General features: G+C 35.8%; 1 protein-coding gene across 2 annotated transcripts in view; it reads right to left on the bottom strand.

Moving 5' to 3' along the window:
• The window catches only part of LOC120538107 (threonine--tRNA ligase 1, cytoplasmic-like), an 86,947-nt gene that overhangs the window by 56,511 nt on the left and 11,406 nt on the right, over nucleotides 1-19,030 (bottom strand). Inside the window, exons 1-9 of one of the 2 annotated variants that reach the window (XM_039767540.1) lie at nucleotides 17,829-17,989; nucleotides 16,341-16,528; nucleotides 15,911-16,034; nucleotides 13,775-13,896; nucleotides 10,186-10,303; nucleotides 8,078-8,142; nucleotides 7,677-7,755; nucleotides 7,447-7,593; nucleotides 2,908-3,006 (exon numbers count right to left, since the gene is read on the bottom strand). In XM_039767540.1, the coding sequence (XP_039623474.1) occupies nucleotides 2,908-3,006; nucleotides 7,447-7,593; nucleotides 7,677-7,755; nucleotides 8,078-8,142; nucleotides 10,186-10,303; nucleotides 13,775-13,896; nucleotides 15,911-16,034; nucleotides 16,341-16,528; nucleotides 17,829-17,894 (1,008 nt within the window). In that variant the 5' untranslated portion in view covers nucleotides 17,895-17,989. Of the gene's footprint in view, nucleotides 1-2,907; nucleotides 3,007-7,446; nucleotides 7,594-7,676; nucleotides 7,756-8,077; nucleotides 8,143-10,185; nucleotides 10,304-13,774; nucleotides 13,897-15,910; nucleotides 16,035-16,340; nucleotides 16,529-17,828; nucleotides 17,990-19,030 lie in introns of those variants that run through there. The other variant, XM_039767547.1, reaches the window with a different exon arrangement.

The raw sequence follows: 19,030 nt of genomic DNA on the forward strand, positions 1-19,030 counted from the left end.
CTACATACTCGAATAATGGATACTTTATTCGCCATCAATGATTGTTTTGGTAAAGCCATACTCAGTGTATTCATTAGATAAACGGTAAAAAAGTAAGAGCGAGGGGAGGGTGACTTATTGAGGCAGGCAGGCAAAACCACAATAGCACGCGGGCTCGATGTACTGTAGTGCGCATCAACTCGATCTGAATTGTGCGATCACATTCGAAAAAATATATCTTTTCAAGTTCTATTTAGTCCATATGTGTCAAACTCAAGGGCCGCGGGCCACATCCGGCCCGGCGTGTAATTATATCTGGCCTGCGAGATCATTTTATGTATTATTGTTATTAATGGCCCAGGGATATGAAGCGCTGGTAACACAATAAACTACAGATCCCATAATGCAGCGCTTCAGCTGCCTTGCCAACACTTACGCGTTAATCAAGTCTAGCTTATGATGCTGCAAGTTATTGCGAAGCTAGCCCACACGATGCCGAAGAGAAACGTTGATTCTGAAAATAGAGCCTTTAAAAACCGATGGAAGGCTGAGTAAATGTTTACTGACAATGCCGGTAAACCCGTGTGTCTCATTTGTGGAGTTAATGTGGCTGTAATTACAGAATTTAATCTAAGACAGCACTATGAGACAAAACATCAGGATAACCTGAAAGACCTGAATGCAATGCAGAAGATACAGAAAGCAGAAGAGTTAAAGAAGAATCTGACACTTCAGCAGACGTTTTTACCCTGCACAATCACAAAGTGATTACAAGTGAAGCTGCTTTTATGGGAGACACAAATGCACCAGTGCAACTTGCCCCACTTTCCCTGTTGCCAAGTAATGTTGAACCAAGTCGGCACAACGGTGTTCCCAAATACGCACTTTGCTGATAAACTGAGCGCACTGAGTTCGCACGGCGCCTTGGTGACTCTAAAGAAGAAAAAAAGAATTTTGAGTTGTTTCGCAACCCATTAGCCATCGATGTGGAAACTGCACCTGCGCAGATTCAGATGGAGGTGATTGAGCTGCAGTGTAATGGCACACTGAAGGCAAAGTACGATACTGCAGGGCCCGTACAGTTTATTCACTCCATTCCTGCAGAAATGCTCCAGCTCCGTCTATATGCGGCTCGAACCTTGTGTATGTTTGGTAGCACATATCTGTGTGAGAAGCTCTTCTCAGTCATGAAGACTAACAAAACAACACACAGGAGTCGCCTCACTGATGAGCACCTGCAATCCATCCTGAGAATCTCCACAATACAGAACCTCACACCAAACATAAACGAACTTGTTGCCAAAAAAAGATGCCAGGCGTCCAGCTCTAAAATGACATAAGAGCAAAGACAACTGAATGATTTGATTTGTTATTGATGAAAAGAACAAATTTTATTTATATTTCCAGGTTTTGTTATGCACCATGTTCATATTTGAATTTGTATAATTTTGACAGGATATATTTTTATGGAGAGCAAAATCTTTTGGGATATTTAAAATTTAAGTTTATTTTTATATAAAATTACATAAGAGTAAAGAAATTTGAATGTTTGTTCTTTTAACGCTTACTTTATTTCTAACTTGGATAATTTAGACAGGATATATTTTTATGGAGAGCAAAATATTATAAGTTATTTAAGGCTTGAGTTGATTTATTCAGGAATAATATTCCTGTCTGTTTATATTCATATTTATGTTCAAAAAAATAAAGTTTTAAAAGTTTAGTTTTAGTGTGTTCAATAAATGTTTATCCTGTTCGGCCTGCGACCTAAAGTGTGTTTTGGATTTTGGCTCCCTGTGCAATTGAGTTTGACACCCCTGATTTAGTCGACACAAATATCTTTGATTGGAATGTAAGGCTGAATTTACTCTTTACATTTGTATGGTGAAGAAAAATTTATGCAATGATGCCTACATTTAACTTACATTCCTAACAAAGATATTTCTGTCGACTAAATAAAAATTCCTTCTATTTAAAATTTAAATAGAACTTCAACAGATACGATAGTTCATAATATCCACGCAGACTTGCACGTAAGAGCGGGAGTCATACGTTTTAACAAACAGCGTATTGCACTGATACGAAATAGCCTGCCCATTTAATTATTTAGGAATGGATAAATTAAGATTTTGTTTTTCATTTTTCTTCCTTGATGGATTCTGCCACCCCCAGCAACAGTTGCTCGCACCCCAAAGAGTGTTTGTATGTATATATATATGTGTGTATATATGTAGATATGTATGTATATGTATATATATGTTTATATATGTGTGTGTATATATATATATATATATATATATATATATATATATATATATATATATATATATATAGATGGATGGATTCTGCCACCCCCAGCAACAGTTGCTCGCATCCCAAAGAGTGTTTGTTTGTTTGTATATATATATATATATGTGTGTGTGTATATATGTAGATATGGATGTATATGTATATATATATATATATATATGTATGTATACAGTATGTGTGTGTATATATATATGTGTGTATATGTATAAATATGTATATATATATATGTCTATATGTGTGTGTGTGTGTATATATATATATATATACATATATATATATAATATATATGACAGCAACACTCATCACTCACAACAGTGACAAAACAATTACATTGACAATCATGTTATGTTATTTTCAAAATGTTTCCTTTTCTTTTTCATTACTTCTTTAACACACTACTTCTCTGCTGCGAAGCGCGAGTATTTTGCTAGTCATTGATAAAAGAGATAAAGACAATGTTATTTAGCCAAAAAGGTAATGCAATTATATTTACAATATGTCAAACAATACCATGACCTAATATAAATGTACATTAAAAAGTACTATTTCAACGAACAGCTTTTGGTTCACAACTATGCATGTTCATATAAAATCAACTAAAATTAGCATACAGCTCACCTTTATAAAATCAATTAGTGTGTTGTATATGTGGGCTCCTTTAGGTAGAAAGAAGCAGCTGCCAGGACTCATTTCATGAAAAAAATACAGTTCCTGGTCCTGAAAAGAAAAATTAAAAAAGGTTATGTAAACCAGTGTGGATAAAAAGAGACAAAATGACTGTGAAAAACTACAAATACAAACCTATAAATTAAAATACAAATGAAATATCATTGTTGATATCATTAATCACTCTCTCCAGAGCAGCTCAGTCCCACTGGCCATGAAAACTGCAACAATTAGACCTCTTTTAAAAAAATCTTCTTTGGATCCTGAAGCGATACCAAACTATCGTCTGACTTCCAACCTTCTATTTGTGTCTCAGGTTTTGGAAAAGGTTGTTCTGGTTCAACTTCAGGATCACCTCAAAAAATTCAATCTGTTTGAAAAATTTCAATCTGGTTTCCGATCTTCTCACAGTACAGAGACAGCCCTGGTCAGAGTCATCAATGACCTCCTGATGGCTGCTGACCAGGGCTCTCCATCACTCCTTACCCTCCTGGACCTTACAGCTGCATTTGATACAGTAGATCATAATATTCCTCTCCATAGTCTCTATTATAGAATTGGACTTTCTGGCACTGCTCTGGAGTGGTTTGAGTTCTATCTCGCAGATAGGGCTGAATATGTGGCCCTGGGGGATGCTAAATCTCGTACCCACACTGTCACCTGTGGGGTCCCACAAGGATCAGTCCTTGGGCCAACCCTTTTTAACATTTATATGCTACCCCTGGGTCACATCATCGGCAGGCATGGAGTTTCATTCCATTGCTATGCCGATGATACACAACTCTAGGTAAGACTGGATTCGACTTCTCTTACACCTCCATTAAACCTTTCCTCCTGTTTGGATGAGATTGAAGCCTGGATGTCTAAGAACTTCCTAAAGTTGAACAGCACCAAAACCGAAGCTCTTAATTGGTACCCCCAATCAACTTCGTTCCTCTGTAAATTGTATTTCCTTTTCTGGTCATACCATTACTCTTTCCCCCCTCTGTTACAAATTTGGGTGTCAAATTAGACTCCCATCTGTCATTTGATACACACATCCATCACTGAAACATAGCCAAACTCCATCCTTGCCTCTCCCTTTGTGATGCTGAAAAGCTGGTTTATGTCTGTCTCCTGCAGGCTGGACTATTGTAATGCACTCCTCATCGGGATACCCAACAAAAGCCTTCAAAAGCTTCAACAAATTCAAAATAGTAATGCAAAGATCCTGATGAAGGTGCGGAAATATGAACAGATTTCATCAATCCTTAAGTCACTTCATTGGCTCCCTATTCACCTCCGTATTGAATACAAACTTTGTTTGCTCATTCATCAGTGTAATTCATGGAAATGCTCCACAATATCTTAAGGATCTCCGTATATTACAATCCACTACAAGAAACATCCGTTTTGCAAATATCTACTGTCTTCACCCCCTATGACCAAAATTCGTACAATGGGTGACCAAGCCTTTGCAGTCTCTGCTCCATGGCTCTTGAATGCCCTACCAAGGAACCTGAGAACTCAGCTGAAGATTGTGGGCTGTTTTAAAAAAACAGCTAAAGACTTTTCTATTCAGGAAAGTATATTAACTAGAATGCCACTAATTATTGTTTTATCTCTGTTTTTATCTTGTTTAGTATTTGTTAATATTTTTTTTATGTAGCACTTCGAGGTTTACTACAAATATAGAGTGCCTTATAAATAAAATGAATTATTACTATTATTAAATATAAATAACTATCTTTAAATTCTGCAAGAGCAAATACAGAAATAACTTAGAGGTTACCTGTTCTTCTGGGGGGTATTTTTCGTACGTGGATTACTCGTTTAGCCGGATGTAATTGTTGATGATTTGGCATGATACTGGATCTGTCGGTTTTTCGAAATTCTAGCTGGATGTGTTGTCATAGCAGCACATCCAAATCCTCAAACCTGCTCGAAGCAGGTTTGTTCTGTGTAAACAAGGATTAGCTCACACACTTAAATAGTTTAAGTCATGGCTTTACCATTCATGAATGAGCAACCAATTGATATCGGTGCGCAAATTATAAGAAGAGAATTTCATATAGAGAGAGTTTTGCGCAATCGAAAAGATCCTTTATTTCTCCCGGAGGCAATTCTTTTCAAAAGATACCACTTTATCCAAGGGAGAATGTTGTACCTCAAAGATTTATTAGCACCTTATATTCGAAGTCAAAGTAGGCGAAGTCGGGCTTTCACAACCACACAGACAGTATACATTGCTTTGAGGTTTTTTGCAAGCTGCACTTTTTTTATATACTGTAGGCGATGCGGAAAATCTATCTAAAAGTGCAGTTTGCCAGGCAATTCGTAAAGTCTGTTTGGCTCTGAAATATTTCCTTCTGGTTTTCATAGTGTTTCCTCAACACCTGCGTGTGCAGACAATAAAAGAGGCATTTCATGCCATTGCAGGTACACAGGCAAAAACACCCACAGTTCCAGAACAAATCTCACAATCAGCTTAACATTCTCATTACCCAGGATTTCCAAATGGGACTGGGGAACATGGGATCAGAGTGGATCAGAGTGGAGTTTGATCAAACATTATTTGGAAAATGTACCTCTCTTCCTGATGAATAATCAGACACAGTGTCTTCATCAAATATTTGTCCTATATCAATATCTTGTTGGTCAGACAAAAGTTCTAGGGATATGACATTCCCTGCAACTGTCAAAAAAAAAGAAGGGCTATATGGAACATACCTATGGCACACATTGAGGACAAATATATGCAATGACCATCCTTTACCTGAAATGAAGTGACCACTGCATCCTGCCACTGGTTCTGAGAAGGAGCTTCCCCCTGGAATGCCCTCAGAAACAGGGCGATGGGTATTTTGCTGGACAGCCAACTCTTCTGCAGGGGTTAGGTCTGGATTGCGTGTTTGCTTGTCTGCCTTCTTCTTATTAGCATTAAAATTAATGTTTTTATATTATATGTGATTCTTTATGTCAACAAATCTTTAAATAGTTATATACCAATATTTCCCTGTTTGAAGTATATTCTTGTACTTCACTTTAACCTGTTCCTATGTTCTCCTTGCGCTCACGTTTGATCTGGAATTATGACATATTAAATTATAATTAATCTGACACATAAGAAATGAAACGCTGTATTCAGTAAGCACAATGCACATTACTTAGCGTTTAATTTGTCGCCCACTTTTTGCCAGCCATCTTTTCTGGTTTGGACTGCTTTTGCAGTGTTATCCCTTGTGCATATTAAATCTTGAAATTCTTCATATCCTTCGAATAAAAGGTCCTGCTACGCTTGTGTGAAAAAAAAAATGCGCCCGTTCTTTCGTCATTTTGCTGATCATGTTTTCTAGACTCAATATATACGTGCTTTTCAATCAGCGCAGGCGCGCGCATTCATCTCGGATGATTAGATCCAGCTACACTAATCTACTACACGGATGCATTTAAAAAACTGACTTATCCCGAATGGGTTTCACCGGCATTAACTCATCCAAGATAAGGCATCGAATATCGGATGATTTAAGCGATGTACGGAAAATACCCCCCTGATCATCTACATAATTTAGTTTTATTTACTTTATTTTTACTATGCTACATGATTATAAATATACTAAAACAATGTAAATATTGAAACCCATAGAAATGCTAGATCCAAAGACAAAAGAAAAAATCACATGAAACCAAGTTAATTTCATGCTTCTTGATTAAACATTAAAATTATAAAGATCTAAATTTTATGACAAAAAGTAACTCTCGTTAACTTCCTCACTCACCTGAACCCAAAAGAAAACAAATGTTTGCCTTCCATCATCTCATGAGATTGTAACTGTTTTTTTTTTTTAAATAAGCTAAATAAATGTTTGAAGGTCATTCCTGTTTTGTGGTTTGTCTGATATTTTCAAACTCTGTCACTTATTACAAAAAAAAAAAAAAAAAACTTACAACATGTACTAAAGAACTGCTTTAAAACAAAGACAGTTACTTCAAACACTTAAATGATTTGGTATTCCAAAAGTGTGGCACAGTAGTTACCACTTAGAGATTCAAGTGACTATGTTCAAGTCTTAGCCCTTCTACTACCTTATATTGCAGTTACTTGCTCTACCTGTGTGCACAATGGATTTTTCTTCAGGTACCTCCTCCAATATTTTAATGAACCAAAAAGTATGGAAGTTCACTGATAAACTCTATAAGCATGTGTTGCGTCAGTGAGTAGACATAGCAATGGACTGGCATCAGGCTTAACTCCTATTGTGTATCCAATACTGGAATACTTTTAACTATACTTAATGGCCTCATGACAAAGGGAGTGTTGCCCACAAGTTTAAAAATTAGTATAAGAAACTAACACAAAGATTGCAGACATATACAAAGCTTCATACACAGCATTCATCCTTATATTTTATAATTTTATGCATATAAAGGTTTAAGAAAAAACAGCAGCATATACCCAGATTACAAAGAACACAGTAAAGCAGCACGAATTTTAAAAAATTGGCAATTTACCTTGCCAATTTTACGATGATCCCGTTTTTTTGCCTCCTGTTGCTCATTTTCATAGTCTTTCAGTTGCCTAACGCTTGGGAATGAAATTCCATACACACGGTGAAGGGTTTCCTTTTTAGGATTTCCTTGCCAGTACACAGATGAGTTCTGAACAAAGGGAAAAAAGGGTGCTGAAACCTGAAATTTTATTTGAGCATTTCACAGTTTTACACATCAATGACAGATCTTACCTTAACCAATTTGAATGCCTTTAATTTGCCTGTATGAGGAATGTGCGGGCCATGACAAAGATCTACAAGAGTTCCACACCTTTTCATAAATAAAAATAAAAAAAAAATTTAAAAACCATCAAAAACATTCTATAATTATCTTCTTTCATGCTATAGATGTTGATATAAGTACTGTATTACCGATTTCAAAAATTTTTTACTTGTTAATACAAGCTCAAGCATAGTCTAATAATACCTGTTTAATTAACAGTAATTAATACTGCAAAGATAATCTCTGATTTTCATATTAAAGAAAAAAGCAACAGATTTCAACCACAACTGCAGATACTACTGTTCTAATCTGAAGACCAGCAACAGTGATACATAACAGTGCAGTACAAAGTTTCAGTTTATGATCTTACCTGTACACTGTGGCAGATGGCTCTCTAATCTTTTCCTCAATATAATGCAACTTAAATCTGTTATGCTGAAGAAGTAAAAATATTTGATATAATTTTAAAACATTTTTCACTCAGTAGTTGACACTAACTATACGCTGCTCACCTTTTTCAGAATATGTTTCTGAATGAATAGCATTTTTTCAAAAATGAAACGTTATAAATTCTACTTGTCCTGCATTGTAGATTATGAACTGAAGTAAAATATTTAATATCAGTGAGTAACTCAACTGCTTCATTCAGACCAAAAGAGATATATATAATCCTTCCACCTGGGTCTTAAAAAGAACAGAAAAAAGTTGCAGAATGTAGGGTGGTCTGGGCAGTCAAGCTTAACATGCTATAAAGACTATCCTCACCAAAGTAAAAATGAAATGAAGCGATATAGACAAATGTTAAATATGCAGTCAGATAGGTAAACACTTCTAAATTCTGAAAGTATTTTAATGGACATTGCAAATTCTTTACAAGTTAGTTTCTGCCAACAATAAGTGAACCGGATGCAGAGCTGCCAGGCCTCCAGCATTTTTAATCAAATAAATACAAAATATTTAATGAATATGAACTGATGAGAATATACAAAATCTAGTAAATTTACTGTCTACAGCTCCAAAAACTAAACCATTCATTTATAAACATCTGCTCCCTTCCTGAACACGCTTAATCAAATTGCAACTCATGAGAAGTAGAAATCTATACTAAGGGTAGGAAATCAATTTAAAAAAAAAATCGCATCATCGATTGTAATTAATTGTGATTGGACACATCTAACATTAAAATATGTAATCATAAAATAAGTACTTAAATCATGAATAAACAATAAATCAAAAAATAATGTAGAATGAACACAAAGAAGTTAAAAAATGTAATGGCATAGCATAAAAAATTACCTTAAACCTGAACTTTTAACAAAATTCTACTTAAAAAAGTGCAACCTGAATTTGAATGCCTTACTAAAAAGGCAAGTTAAAAAGCAGGCAATAAGAAAACAGGACCAATGTATTATAAGCACCTACAAAAATAACAAAAATAATCTTGTGTTAATTATCAGATGTGTCTAAGTACAGCAAAATGATTGAAACGACTGCAGATATTGAATACACTGCTAAAGACTGATTTAATTGAAAGTATATGCATTTCCTAAATGGGCATACATTGAAATTGTGTTAAAACTGTGTAAGTACCATCCTTAATTGTTCATCGTCAATGACTTGATAATTATATTCTACACAATGTTTTTCAACAGCTGTGCTTTTAAAACAACAGTGTAGTGCTACTGACATAAAAGCAGTTCCGCAATTATCGTTTTGCAGAAACAGCACTTAGAGTGCATTGTAACAGCCAGGAGATAGGTTGATTGTCCAGCTACCTGAGTGTGTGTTTGCCAGTGACTCTCACAGAGCCAAGGGCCAGTGGGCATACGAATGCTGACTAAGTGCTATGTCTGAGAACATCAATCTCGATTTTTTTGACAGCATCTCTGGCAGTCAAGAGCCTTCAGACAGTTTAGCATGTTTATGACATTTGTTTGTAGCTGGTAGAATCATGGTGCGGCTTTGGATATTCTGGATTGCAAAAGGTGTGCCACCACAGAAAAAAGGATTGGAAAACACTACTGTAGACCTTTGCATCTGGCTCGCAAAACGTTCTCTGTAGTAGCTCTCTCGCCTAAAATGAACACTAGTATAAGGCAATCACCTTGTTACCTACCCCGGATGCAACAATATTTTTTAACGCATTAAACTGGCCACATTAATCAGAAAAATTAATGCATTAACTTTCCCAGGCCTAATAATTATAATAAAAATGCATCTGCAAATTGGTACCTATAGTACTTAACTTTCTCTAACAATGTTAATACCTAAGCTTCATTTTCATAAAAGAGAATCACTTACCAAATGCAAATATTCTGATTGAATTTGGACATATATTTGGATAATATTGTGCGTCTCAATGATTACATTTAGCATTTTACTTGCATCCTGGAAATTTACTTGACACAATAAAAACAACTATACTGATCATGAACAACATCAGTTCAGAACTCAAAGATGATACTGAATAAACACTACCTTAAACAGCTTACACAGTTCCTCCCGAGGGACTTGCACTCTTTCAAAAAAGTGTTTCCTATTAATAATCTGAAGACATAACTCCTCCAAAGAATGAAGATCACTGCTGCATACTGAACTGTTTTATTAAAAGAGACAGTACAGAAAAAAATTTTAACATAACACATACATTTCAAAACAAAAATAACAAAATAACTACATTTTGAAGAACCTATATAAATGTTTGAGATACACTGCACTGATGCTTCATTTACAAGTATAACATGGGTTTGAGAAGGCCATTTTTGTAAGTTACTGTTGAATTTATAGAAATACTCTGTAGTACTGCAGAAGATCAAATGTGGCCTTCAATGACTGTGACTGGTGACACTTCCAAACCCGTGATCACCATTTTTTCCACTACACTTCTCCTGAAAATGACTTGCAGGAGAAACATGCTGGCTAAGCCAACCAGGCCATTCATTTCTCTGGAACTTCAAATACTTTCTGGGAAATTTCCAGCTGCTCCAAGGTCAGCAAAAGATACAGTAAATCGTCCTGCTTGTCCTGGACCTACTCCTGGGTCGCCTCTCAGTATATGTTGTGCCTCGTCTGGTTTTCATGGATAGGGCCAGGGGGCATTCTAGGAAAATGCCTAAACCATCTCAGCTGGCACTTCTCAATCTAGAGAAGCAGCAGTTCTGCTCCGAGGTTCCCTCACACTGCCAATTTCCACATCCCATCAAGGAGACATGGAGAGAATCCTGTTTAAGAACCTTAATTCTAGCACATGTACTCTCAATTTCATTCGTTCATTCATTCAAGCACTACACAGAACACATGACCATAAATGAAGCTGGGAATGTTGACTGACAAGCGAATCAAAAGATTAGTCTTGAGGTTTTTTCTCCCACCTCACTATCAGTACACTAGTACAAGATCACAAAAAGCAAAGATGAAATCCTTAAGTTCCCAAAATTGATACCCTTCAAAGCTTTTCTGCACTGTAACAGAAATGAGATGCTGTCTTTACGTGGTCAGACATCCACCCTGAATACACTCCGTTTAATACCAGGCATGCAACCACAACTTTAACTTCACAAATACCAAGACCAAATAATATAGAGCAGCTTCCTCAAAATTAAATATTCTTGAAGAATATTGAATATATTTGTATACAATCACATACAGTACTGACTGTAACTTTCCATGATCCCTGAAATCTCTGTACAAGTATAAAGAAATGGTCCACTGTCAGTTCAACTATCTGACCAACTCTCCACTCCATTATCCCAGTGTAATCTTTCCCAGAAAGGAGGAAGAGTATGATTCATCAAGAACTGGAAAACATTCTCATCACGCTTTTACAATAACCACCTGGATGATGCCCTGTACTCCCCCCTAAGTCAGCAAATAGTTTGCAAGTACTAATACCTCTGAAACTGCCCAAAAGTAATTTTCCACCACCTCCATTCATACACTGGCTTCCTGTTTGGTCCCTACTGTGGCTGATGCCTTTTTGGCCTGTCATTTAGTCAGGGGTCACCAGCTCCGGTCCTGGAAGACCACTGTGGGTGCAGGTTTTCATTCTAACCCTTTTTCTTAATGAGTGACCTGTTTTGCTGCTAATTCACTTCGTTTGAATTCATTGTAATTTACTTGCTCTTGAAGACGTGATCACGCCCTTTGTTTCTTTTTCCTTAATTAGCAGCCAAATAATAATGAGATACAAAATGAGCCAAAACAACTGGTGTCCATAAAAATAAAGAAAGATGAACATCTCAGGAATGCTGATCTGCTCAGGTCCACAAAACATTTGAACAGAAAAGAGAAAATCAGCAATTACAGAAATGTTTGCTATTGCACCACAAGAGCAGAAACAAGCCATGAAATTAAAGAATGGGTTTAATTAACAACAAGAATCAGCGCTCAATTAAGCAACTGTTTAGGGTGTAATTGGTTGGCGTTTGAGGCCTTGACTTCTGTTGGCTCACTCACTTCACCTTCCGTTTGGGTGCCATTTAAGGAAAGCAATGAAGCAACTCAGAGGAAAGATGAAGAGATTCAGGGGAACAAATTTTAAAAAAGCAATTCAATTAAAATGAATTCACAATAAGTTAATTAGAAACACAAACAGTGCACTCATTAAAAAAGGGTTAGAATGAAAACCTGTAGCAACCAGGACTGGAGTTGGCAGCCCCTGATTTAAATCAAACCAGTAGATGTACCTGCTAAAACTGTATAAAAGGACTATTTCTTATCTTCAGACCAAAGCTCCTTGTACCTGTCTCTATTACTTACGTCTTGAATATAGTCCATTTAGACTCAATGTCATTGACCTTTTATGATAGACAGCAGAAACTCTTCTGAAGGTAAGAGTTGAACTAATTCTGAACAGAGTCATTCACTAATCCTTAAAACCATACTCTCAGTAACTCGCACAGAATTTAATTTACAGCCAAAGGAGTTTTGTGATCAGCAAAATTCACATCTTTGACACAGGAAGTATTCCATTTCTTCCACATACTCATATTACCCCCTACAATTCCCACTCCATTATTGAAAATCTGTAACTATATAAATTGACTAAAGTGTTAGCAAGGAATATCTCTCATCATTCAGTGCTTATCCCACCAGCTTTATTGCCTGTACCCCTGCATATGATTACTTTGTGCCATACGTTTAGGAAACGAATTCTAAGAAAAGAAGTAATACATTATCACACTTAAAACAAATTCAGTTTGAAATATGCTGTAAATGTATTAAGAGATGCATATACAATTATTTTATAGTTTCCAAAAAATCACTTATCTTATAACTGCACAGACATGACACACAGTTGTCTCAACTTGTAACTTCATCATGAAGAGGTCAGAGAAGAGTGAACAGTTTACTATATACTGAGTAAAGAAAATTAACTGGGCGACACTTCACATTGGGGGAAAGTATCAAAAACAATAACATGTTTTGGTGCTGAGATTTAATCAAAAACATCATATCAAAACAACACAAGCTAGAAAACAGCATGACAAAAGGGCTTTTATGAGATTTTGACAATTGACAGTTCTGCCATGTACAAAAGGGGTAGGAAAACGTTCTTGGTACTGGGCCAAAATGTCAACATAACTCATGAAGTGGGCCATACATAATCTAGGTGTATGTCTATGAACCCTGGCAACCTACTAGGGCTGGGCCAATAATTAAATCTTTAAATGTCATTAATTGTAAGAGAAATATCTGTAATTTTGATAATATCAAATTAAAAAAGACTTTGTTAACACACGATTATAACATTAAGAATGCATTTTATGCATATGTTATCTCCAACTCTTATTTACATAAAATGTGTGTGTGTGTGTGTATATATATATATATTATCATAAAAAAAGGAGTGTGGTATTTCATGCTTTAAACATAGACAGCTTGTTGATAAAAGATGTTCGTTTTCATCCTCGGTAATGGTCACTTCATCACATATTATAAGCCCACTGAATCTAGAAAAAGCCCTTTATTTTTGGCCAGATGTGGCCCACTGACCATAGTTTGTCCACCCCTCTTAGTTGAAAAATACAAAGGTACATTTTAAAAGTAAAAGCAAGTTTGTGCTCACCCTTTATCCAAATACATGTCATAAAAAAAACCATTTTCAGTGTTTGGACCATGGCAGAGTGATCCTCCATAGAACTGTTCCATGGCACAACCAAGAACATGTGCACTGGAGTGCCACAACACCTGTGAGAAAAGGACTTGTGTCAAATGGCTCTGATTATCAAGAAATGTTATTAATTCTTATTAACTGGGGTTTAGGTTTGTCAGTTCTTGAATTTTGGCCAAAATAACTGTTGTTGATTAAGTTGAAAAAAAGCACTAAAATATGCATTTAACTACTATACTACTACTACTTAATAAATCTTAACACTGTGATCTTAAATTACCAACCCAAATGAATTCTTATACCTTATGGGATAACCACTCACCAGTTAACTGTAAAATCCACAGACATTTTCAAAGAGTTTTAATCATGTTCTTTGAGTCATGATAGACATGGGGTGCTTGGGAACAAACTCTGTACCCAGAACAATCACCAGGAGGTGGAACCGGATATCCAAATAGAAGAGTTTCATTAAAGTTTTATATTTTTCAAGTGAGTTATTTTTTCCAGAATCATGTTGAAACAGGAAATTAAGTTCTTAATTTAAGCATTTTTTGTTTAAAGTGGGGCATATAGGGCATAGTCACAAATATGACATAAAAAGACCTTAAACTTTCCCGATAGACCAATTTTCAAGCCAAAAATGTTTGAATACTTATCCATTAATTTTCCCTCTAGTGACAAGTACTATCTATCTATCCATCTATATATCGGTCTACCTTCAGATGCATGCATAGTGTAAAACTGTGCATTCATTGTTGTTTTTCAGGGGAAAGAAATTAAAAAAAGTCAAGTTGTGTTCTTCATCACCTTACCCATGTCCCCCCGAAGCAACCTTTCCCCACAGTGGTGTGTATTCCCATAGCTTGTTTCATTAGTACTGAAATTATCATTTCTGCCATTAGCAGAGAACTTAATAGAAAATTCTCCTTAACCCATGGTACTGGAGTTCCAAAAAAATCAGTGATAAAATTCATTACTTGTAATTTCCTCAACATACCCTAAAAACCCAGATGGCATGTTTTCTGAAATTGAAAACTTTACTCCTTCCATGTGGACATATTCAGTAGGTTTCAGGGCTTATCTCCCTGCAGCACCTACTGTTTGCTTTGCTGCTCCACAGACCCCAATTCTATTGTTTTAGGTTTTATAAAAAAAAAAAAAATTGTCTCAAACAAGAACAGAATCTACCATAGCAAATTAATGTATACCATGATCATGAAAAATAATTTTGACTTGAATAATATCTAACATATCCTTTGAAGTAAAGAGTTGCACCAGATATTATTAGCAAGAAGTCTAACAAAAGATTAAAAAAAAAATATATGCCCCCTTGGGCCTAACTCCACCCCAAGGTACCGTAAAGTAGACCTTATAATTCACATTCTCTTTTATCTGTCATCTGTATAAACCACAAGGTCAACCTTGTCTCAAATTTCCAACTGGCTCCAACCCCCCCCGTGAGTGTTCAGAAGTTTTTTAAAGGATTGACCCGGGAGAACTTCCACTGCTAGTCATGCATCTGAGAACCACTTCAAGGTCACCTAGAACTTCACAAAAATAATGAGATCCTTCCCTGGAGATATTTCAGATGACACCAAATATCGTTGCCAACAGGGTTCCCTATAGAAAACTACAATTCCGAGACAAGCTTGCAGGAGTCTATTATAGCAACACCAAAATGTGGTTCCTCCTCTAATAAGCTAGGCACTGACTTAGAACATAACTTGTCTTTTTTTTTTTTTTTATTTTAATCTCCTGTATAGCGGGGTTCTTAGATTTGCCACCAGGCTGCAACACCCCTCCCATTTAACTCTGCCAACCCCATGTCTTCTACATAGCACAGATGATCAATTCCCTTTAGTCCTTAAAAACACTCTAGAATATTAATAATTGAAATAGATCATCAGTACTCTCTCTCTCTTAAACTAAAATATTCAATCAAATATGTCATATATGTTTATTGTTTGTATATTTTGTTACATCATAGAAAGACATTTTAAATCCATGATTTTGGTAAGATAAAGACTGCCCACCAAAAAAAAAAAAGTGTTACTCGTAAAATGTTCATAGTACACTATATCAAACACCTACCGCTTTCCCCACTGTACTGTCAAAATCAAACACCTGCAATTCTCCATTGTCTTCTAGAGGTCTTGTCAAGTCCCACAATTCTCCGTTTACACTGGCAACCAAAGCAGTTTTTGCAAGGCTAGGTCTGCAAATAGAATACAACGAAGCAAATGTGACAAAAGATGGCCGAAAAATGAGAACTTTTCAAGCAAGACCGTGCCCAAAATCTTCAACCAATTGAGAGATACAAGAAAATGTGTCAGCTTAATTAAATACTACAGGTAAAAAAAAAAAAAAAAGTATTAAGAAATTCAAATCAGACCTACAGAAAACATTTATTTTCTGGACTCAGTCTATTACAGAGTACAAAAAATAAATATTGAAATTACAGGAGGTAATCACTCATACTTTAGGTAACAAAAATCTTTTTATATATGCAACAATAAAGTACCTGAACTGAGTCACCAAATCTAAGGGACTTGTCTTCCATGACATGCCCTCCACTTTCTTTCCATCAGGAAGGGAGATCCAAATGGGACGACAATTGAACTCTCCTCTTTCCAACAGTTGTTTGCAATACTTTTCTTTGAGCTGTTCAAAACGTTCTAATCTCTCAGTGAGAAATGAAGAGGTCACTGCCTACACAAGCATTGAGAAATGTTAATTTGTATAAAGGACAACCAAGATTATTTAAAAAAAAACCCTCTACTATACAGTTTGGGAAAGATCTGATGTATTATGTGCTAGTAATAGTTTCACTTTTACTAGACACATGAAGAGTTCACCAACAAACAGGAAGATTTTTTTTTTTTTTTTCAACAAATCTAAAATGTGATTTTTTTACATAAAAGCAACCTACTTCACGGTGATTTTAATAAAATATACTTAATGAAATATGCTTCAGAAACATAAAAATGAAACAAAATCATGCCGTTAAGTGCAGTCTAATGTGCAGCCTTCATGTTTGGAATCAGCAAAACTTTCATAAGATTCTTATTGATAGCTCAAGCCCTGCGGTAAAAACGAGGTGAACATTGCACTAATCAGTTTAAGTGCTAGGTATCTGAAGAAAATGAACAGCCTCATTTCTTCAGAATCATTATGACTGATGTTCAAGTTTGTCATGTACATAGCACACAATATGTACTCACTGGTCCCTTTCCTAAGACCTGCCATATTTTAAATGATATCACATGGACTGTAATAGAATACTTATACAAATAACAAAGATGCTGGTTGGACATCATTTGAAATAATATCAGATATTAACAGCTTCCTGAAGCATTTTACAATAAAATTGCCAATGCCCTAATGGAATTCAAGTTAACAAAACTGATGGAAAGCATTCAGCTACTTGGTCCTAAAACAGTATACAGCATACTATGTAAAAGTAAAATACCAAAACTGATTCGGGCAAAACACCGTATACCTGTATGGGAAACATACGAGCGCATGAAGTATTCAGTTAAAACTGAAAACGACAATTTATTGAAATGTATAGTGGAACCGGTCGATTTTGTACAAGGTAGTTAATGCTGTAACAACACACATAATAAAGCAACTTTTTACTTCAAGTTTATCGTGGTTTACTACTGAAAACACAATATTATTTATGTTGATGTAATGCGAACAAATAAATGTCTTAAGATGAAGACAGTAAACACTGTAGCAGTTCTAAATATTGACGTGATGGGATGCTCTTAACGAAATTAAAATTGCCTATTTTATACTGCTTCTAGAGGCATTCACTGTGGCAAAGTGTGCACAAACGGTACAAACTGCACGGATATTTTTTAAAATCAGTGATGACCCGGGCTACTATGGAACGTGTGCAACAATGTTAATAATATTCTTTCTGAAAATGCGAAAAATATGTTCATGTCCACTTAAATTTGAATTCTTAACATAATTTCAAAACTATCGCCAACATGAAACACACCTTGCAATACGGTCGGATACAGGGACCACCGATCGCCCGTAATCTCTTTAACGTTGCCCACCACATGCTGCACAGCCTCAATTAAACATGTCACAAACAGGACACCAACCATCGACCAGTACATACAGGGCGGCCATGACACCGGAAAAAGGCAACGCAAACTCTATAGCTGATAGGCAACACAGCAGTTAGAGGCGGGTTTAAGCCCACGTCATATCATCGGGCTGCGTCCCTGCATCAAACCAGCAGGTGGTGCGCTCAAGCCACACAGGACTCGAGGGACCAAACCGCCTGAGAAGCAGGAACCAGCGCTTGTAAGTCAGTAGCATCAGCTCATTGCTTAACCTTTCAAGACTCCTTACAATCCTTCATTATATTTAAAGACAAAATAATAATAATTCTGAGTACACACTTCATTTTTTCTAAAAACCTAATTCAACATTCCCAGCTAATTCGACAGTTTAATATTAAATATGACGTGATTCATGCAAGAAAACCTTTTGGCGCAGCAGGATCACCATTTTATCATTCATATTAAAATCACTAACATATACAGCAGTTTTTATTTCAACACTTGTGCAAAAGTTATTAAAACACACTAAAACACGTACAGATTAAAAATATCCAACCACACAGGTAAAAACAATGACACTCAAAATGTTAATACTTCAATGGATGTAAAGCCTTACTCATGCATGAAAAGTTTATATTGTTTTCAATAAAATGTAATGCTCGTATGCCTATATAGAACGCATGCTAAACTTAATTTTGCCATATTGTTCATTTCTATTACCAGTATTTTTCACCTTCATAAGTTTCTAACATTACTGTGCATAAAACATCGTTTTTACCTAGAGTGAATTAATGTTCTATACAATATGTGGACTTGATGTAAAACGTATCTTTCTCTAATTTTGAAATGGTATATCTATATGTTTAGAAGCATGCAAGTGCTAAGCACGTCAAATATTTTTTTTTTCAGTAAGATACCCATCAAGGTGATGGGCAGCTGGAACCAGTCCTGAATGCAAATACAATCTTGCCTGAAACAAGAAGCCGGTATAATTTTGAGACATGAATCAATTTTGACAGCATAAACTAAGGCAGTTTCAAAATGATGCAGGATGAAACACAACTTAAATTACAAGCTGTCATCACAACGAAGGGGTCCATCAATCTTTACAACATGCAAATCTATGAGA

Source organism: Polypterus senegalus, chromosome 1 (genome assembly GCF_016835505.1).
Source record: "Polypterus senegalus isolate Bchr_013 chromosome 1, ASM1683550v1, whole genome shotgun sequence".
Lineage (NCBI taxonomy): Eukaryota > Metazoa > Chordata > Cladistia > Polypteriformes > Polypteridae > Polypterus > Polypterus senegalus.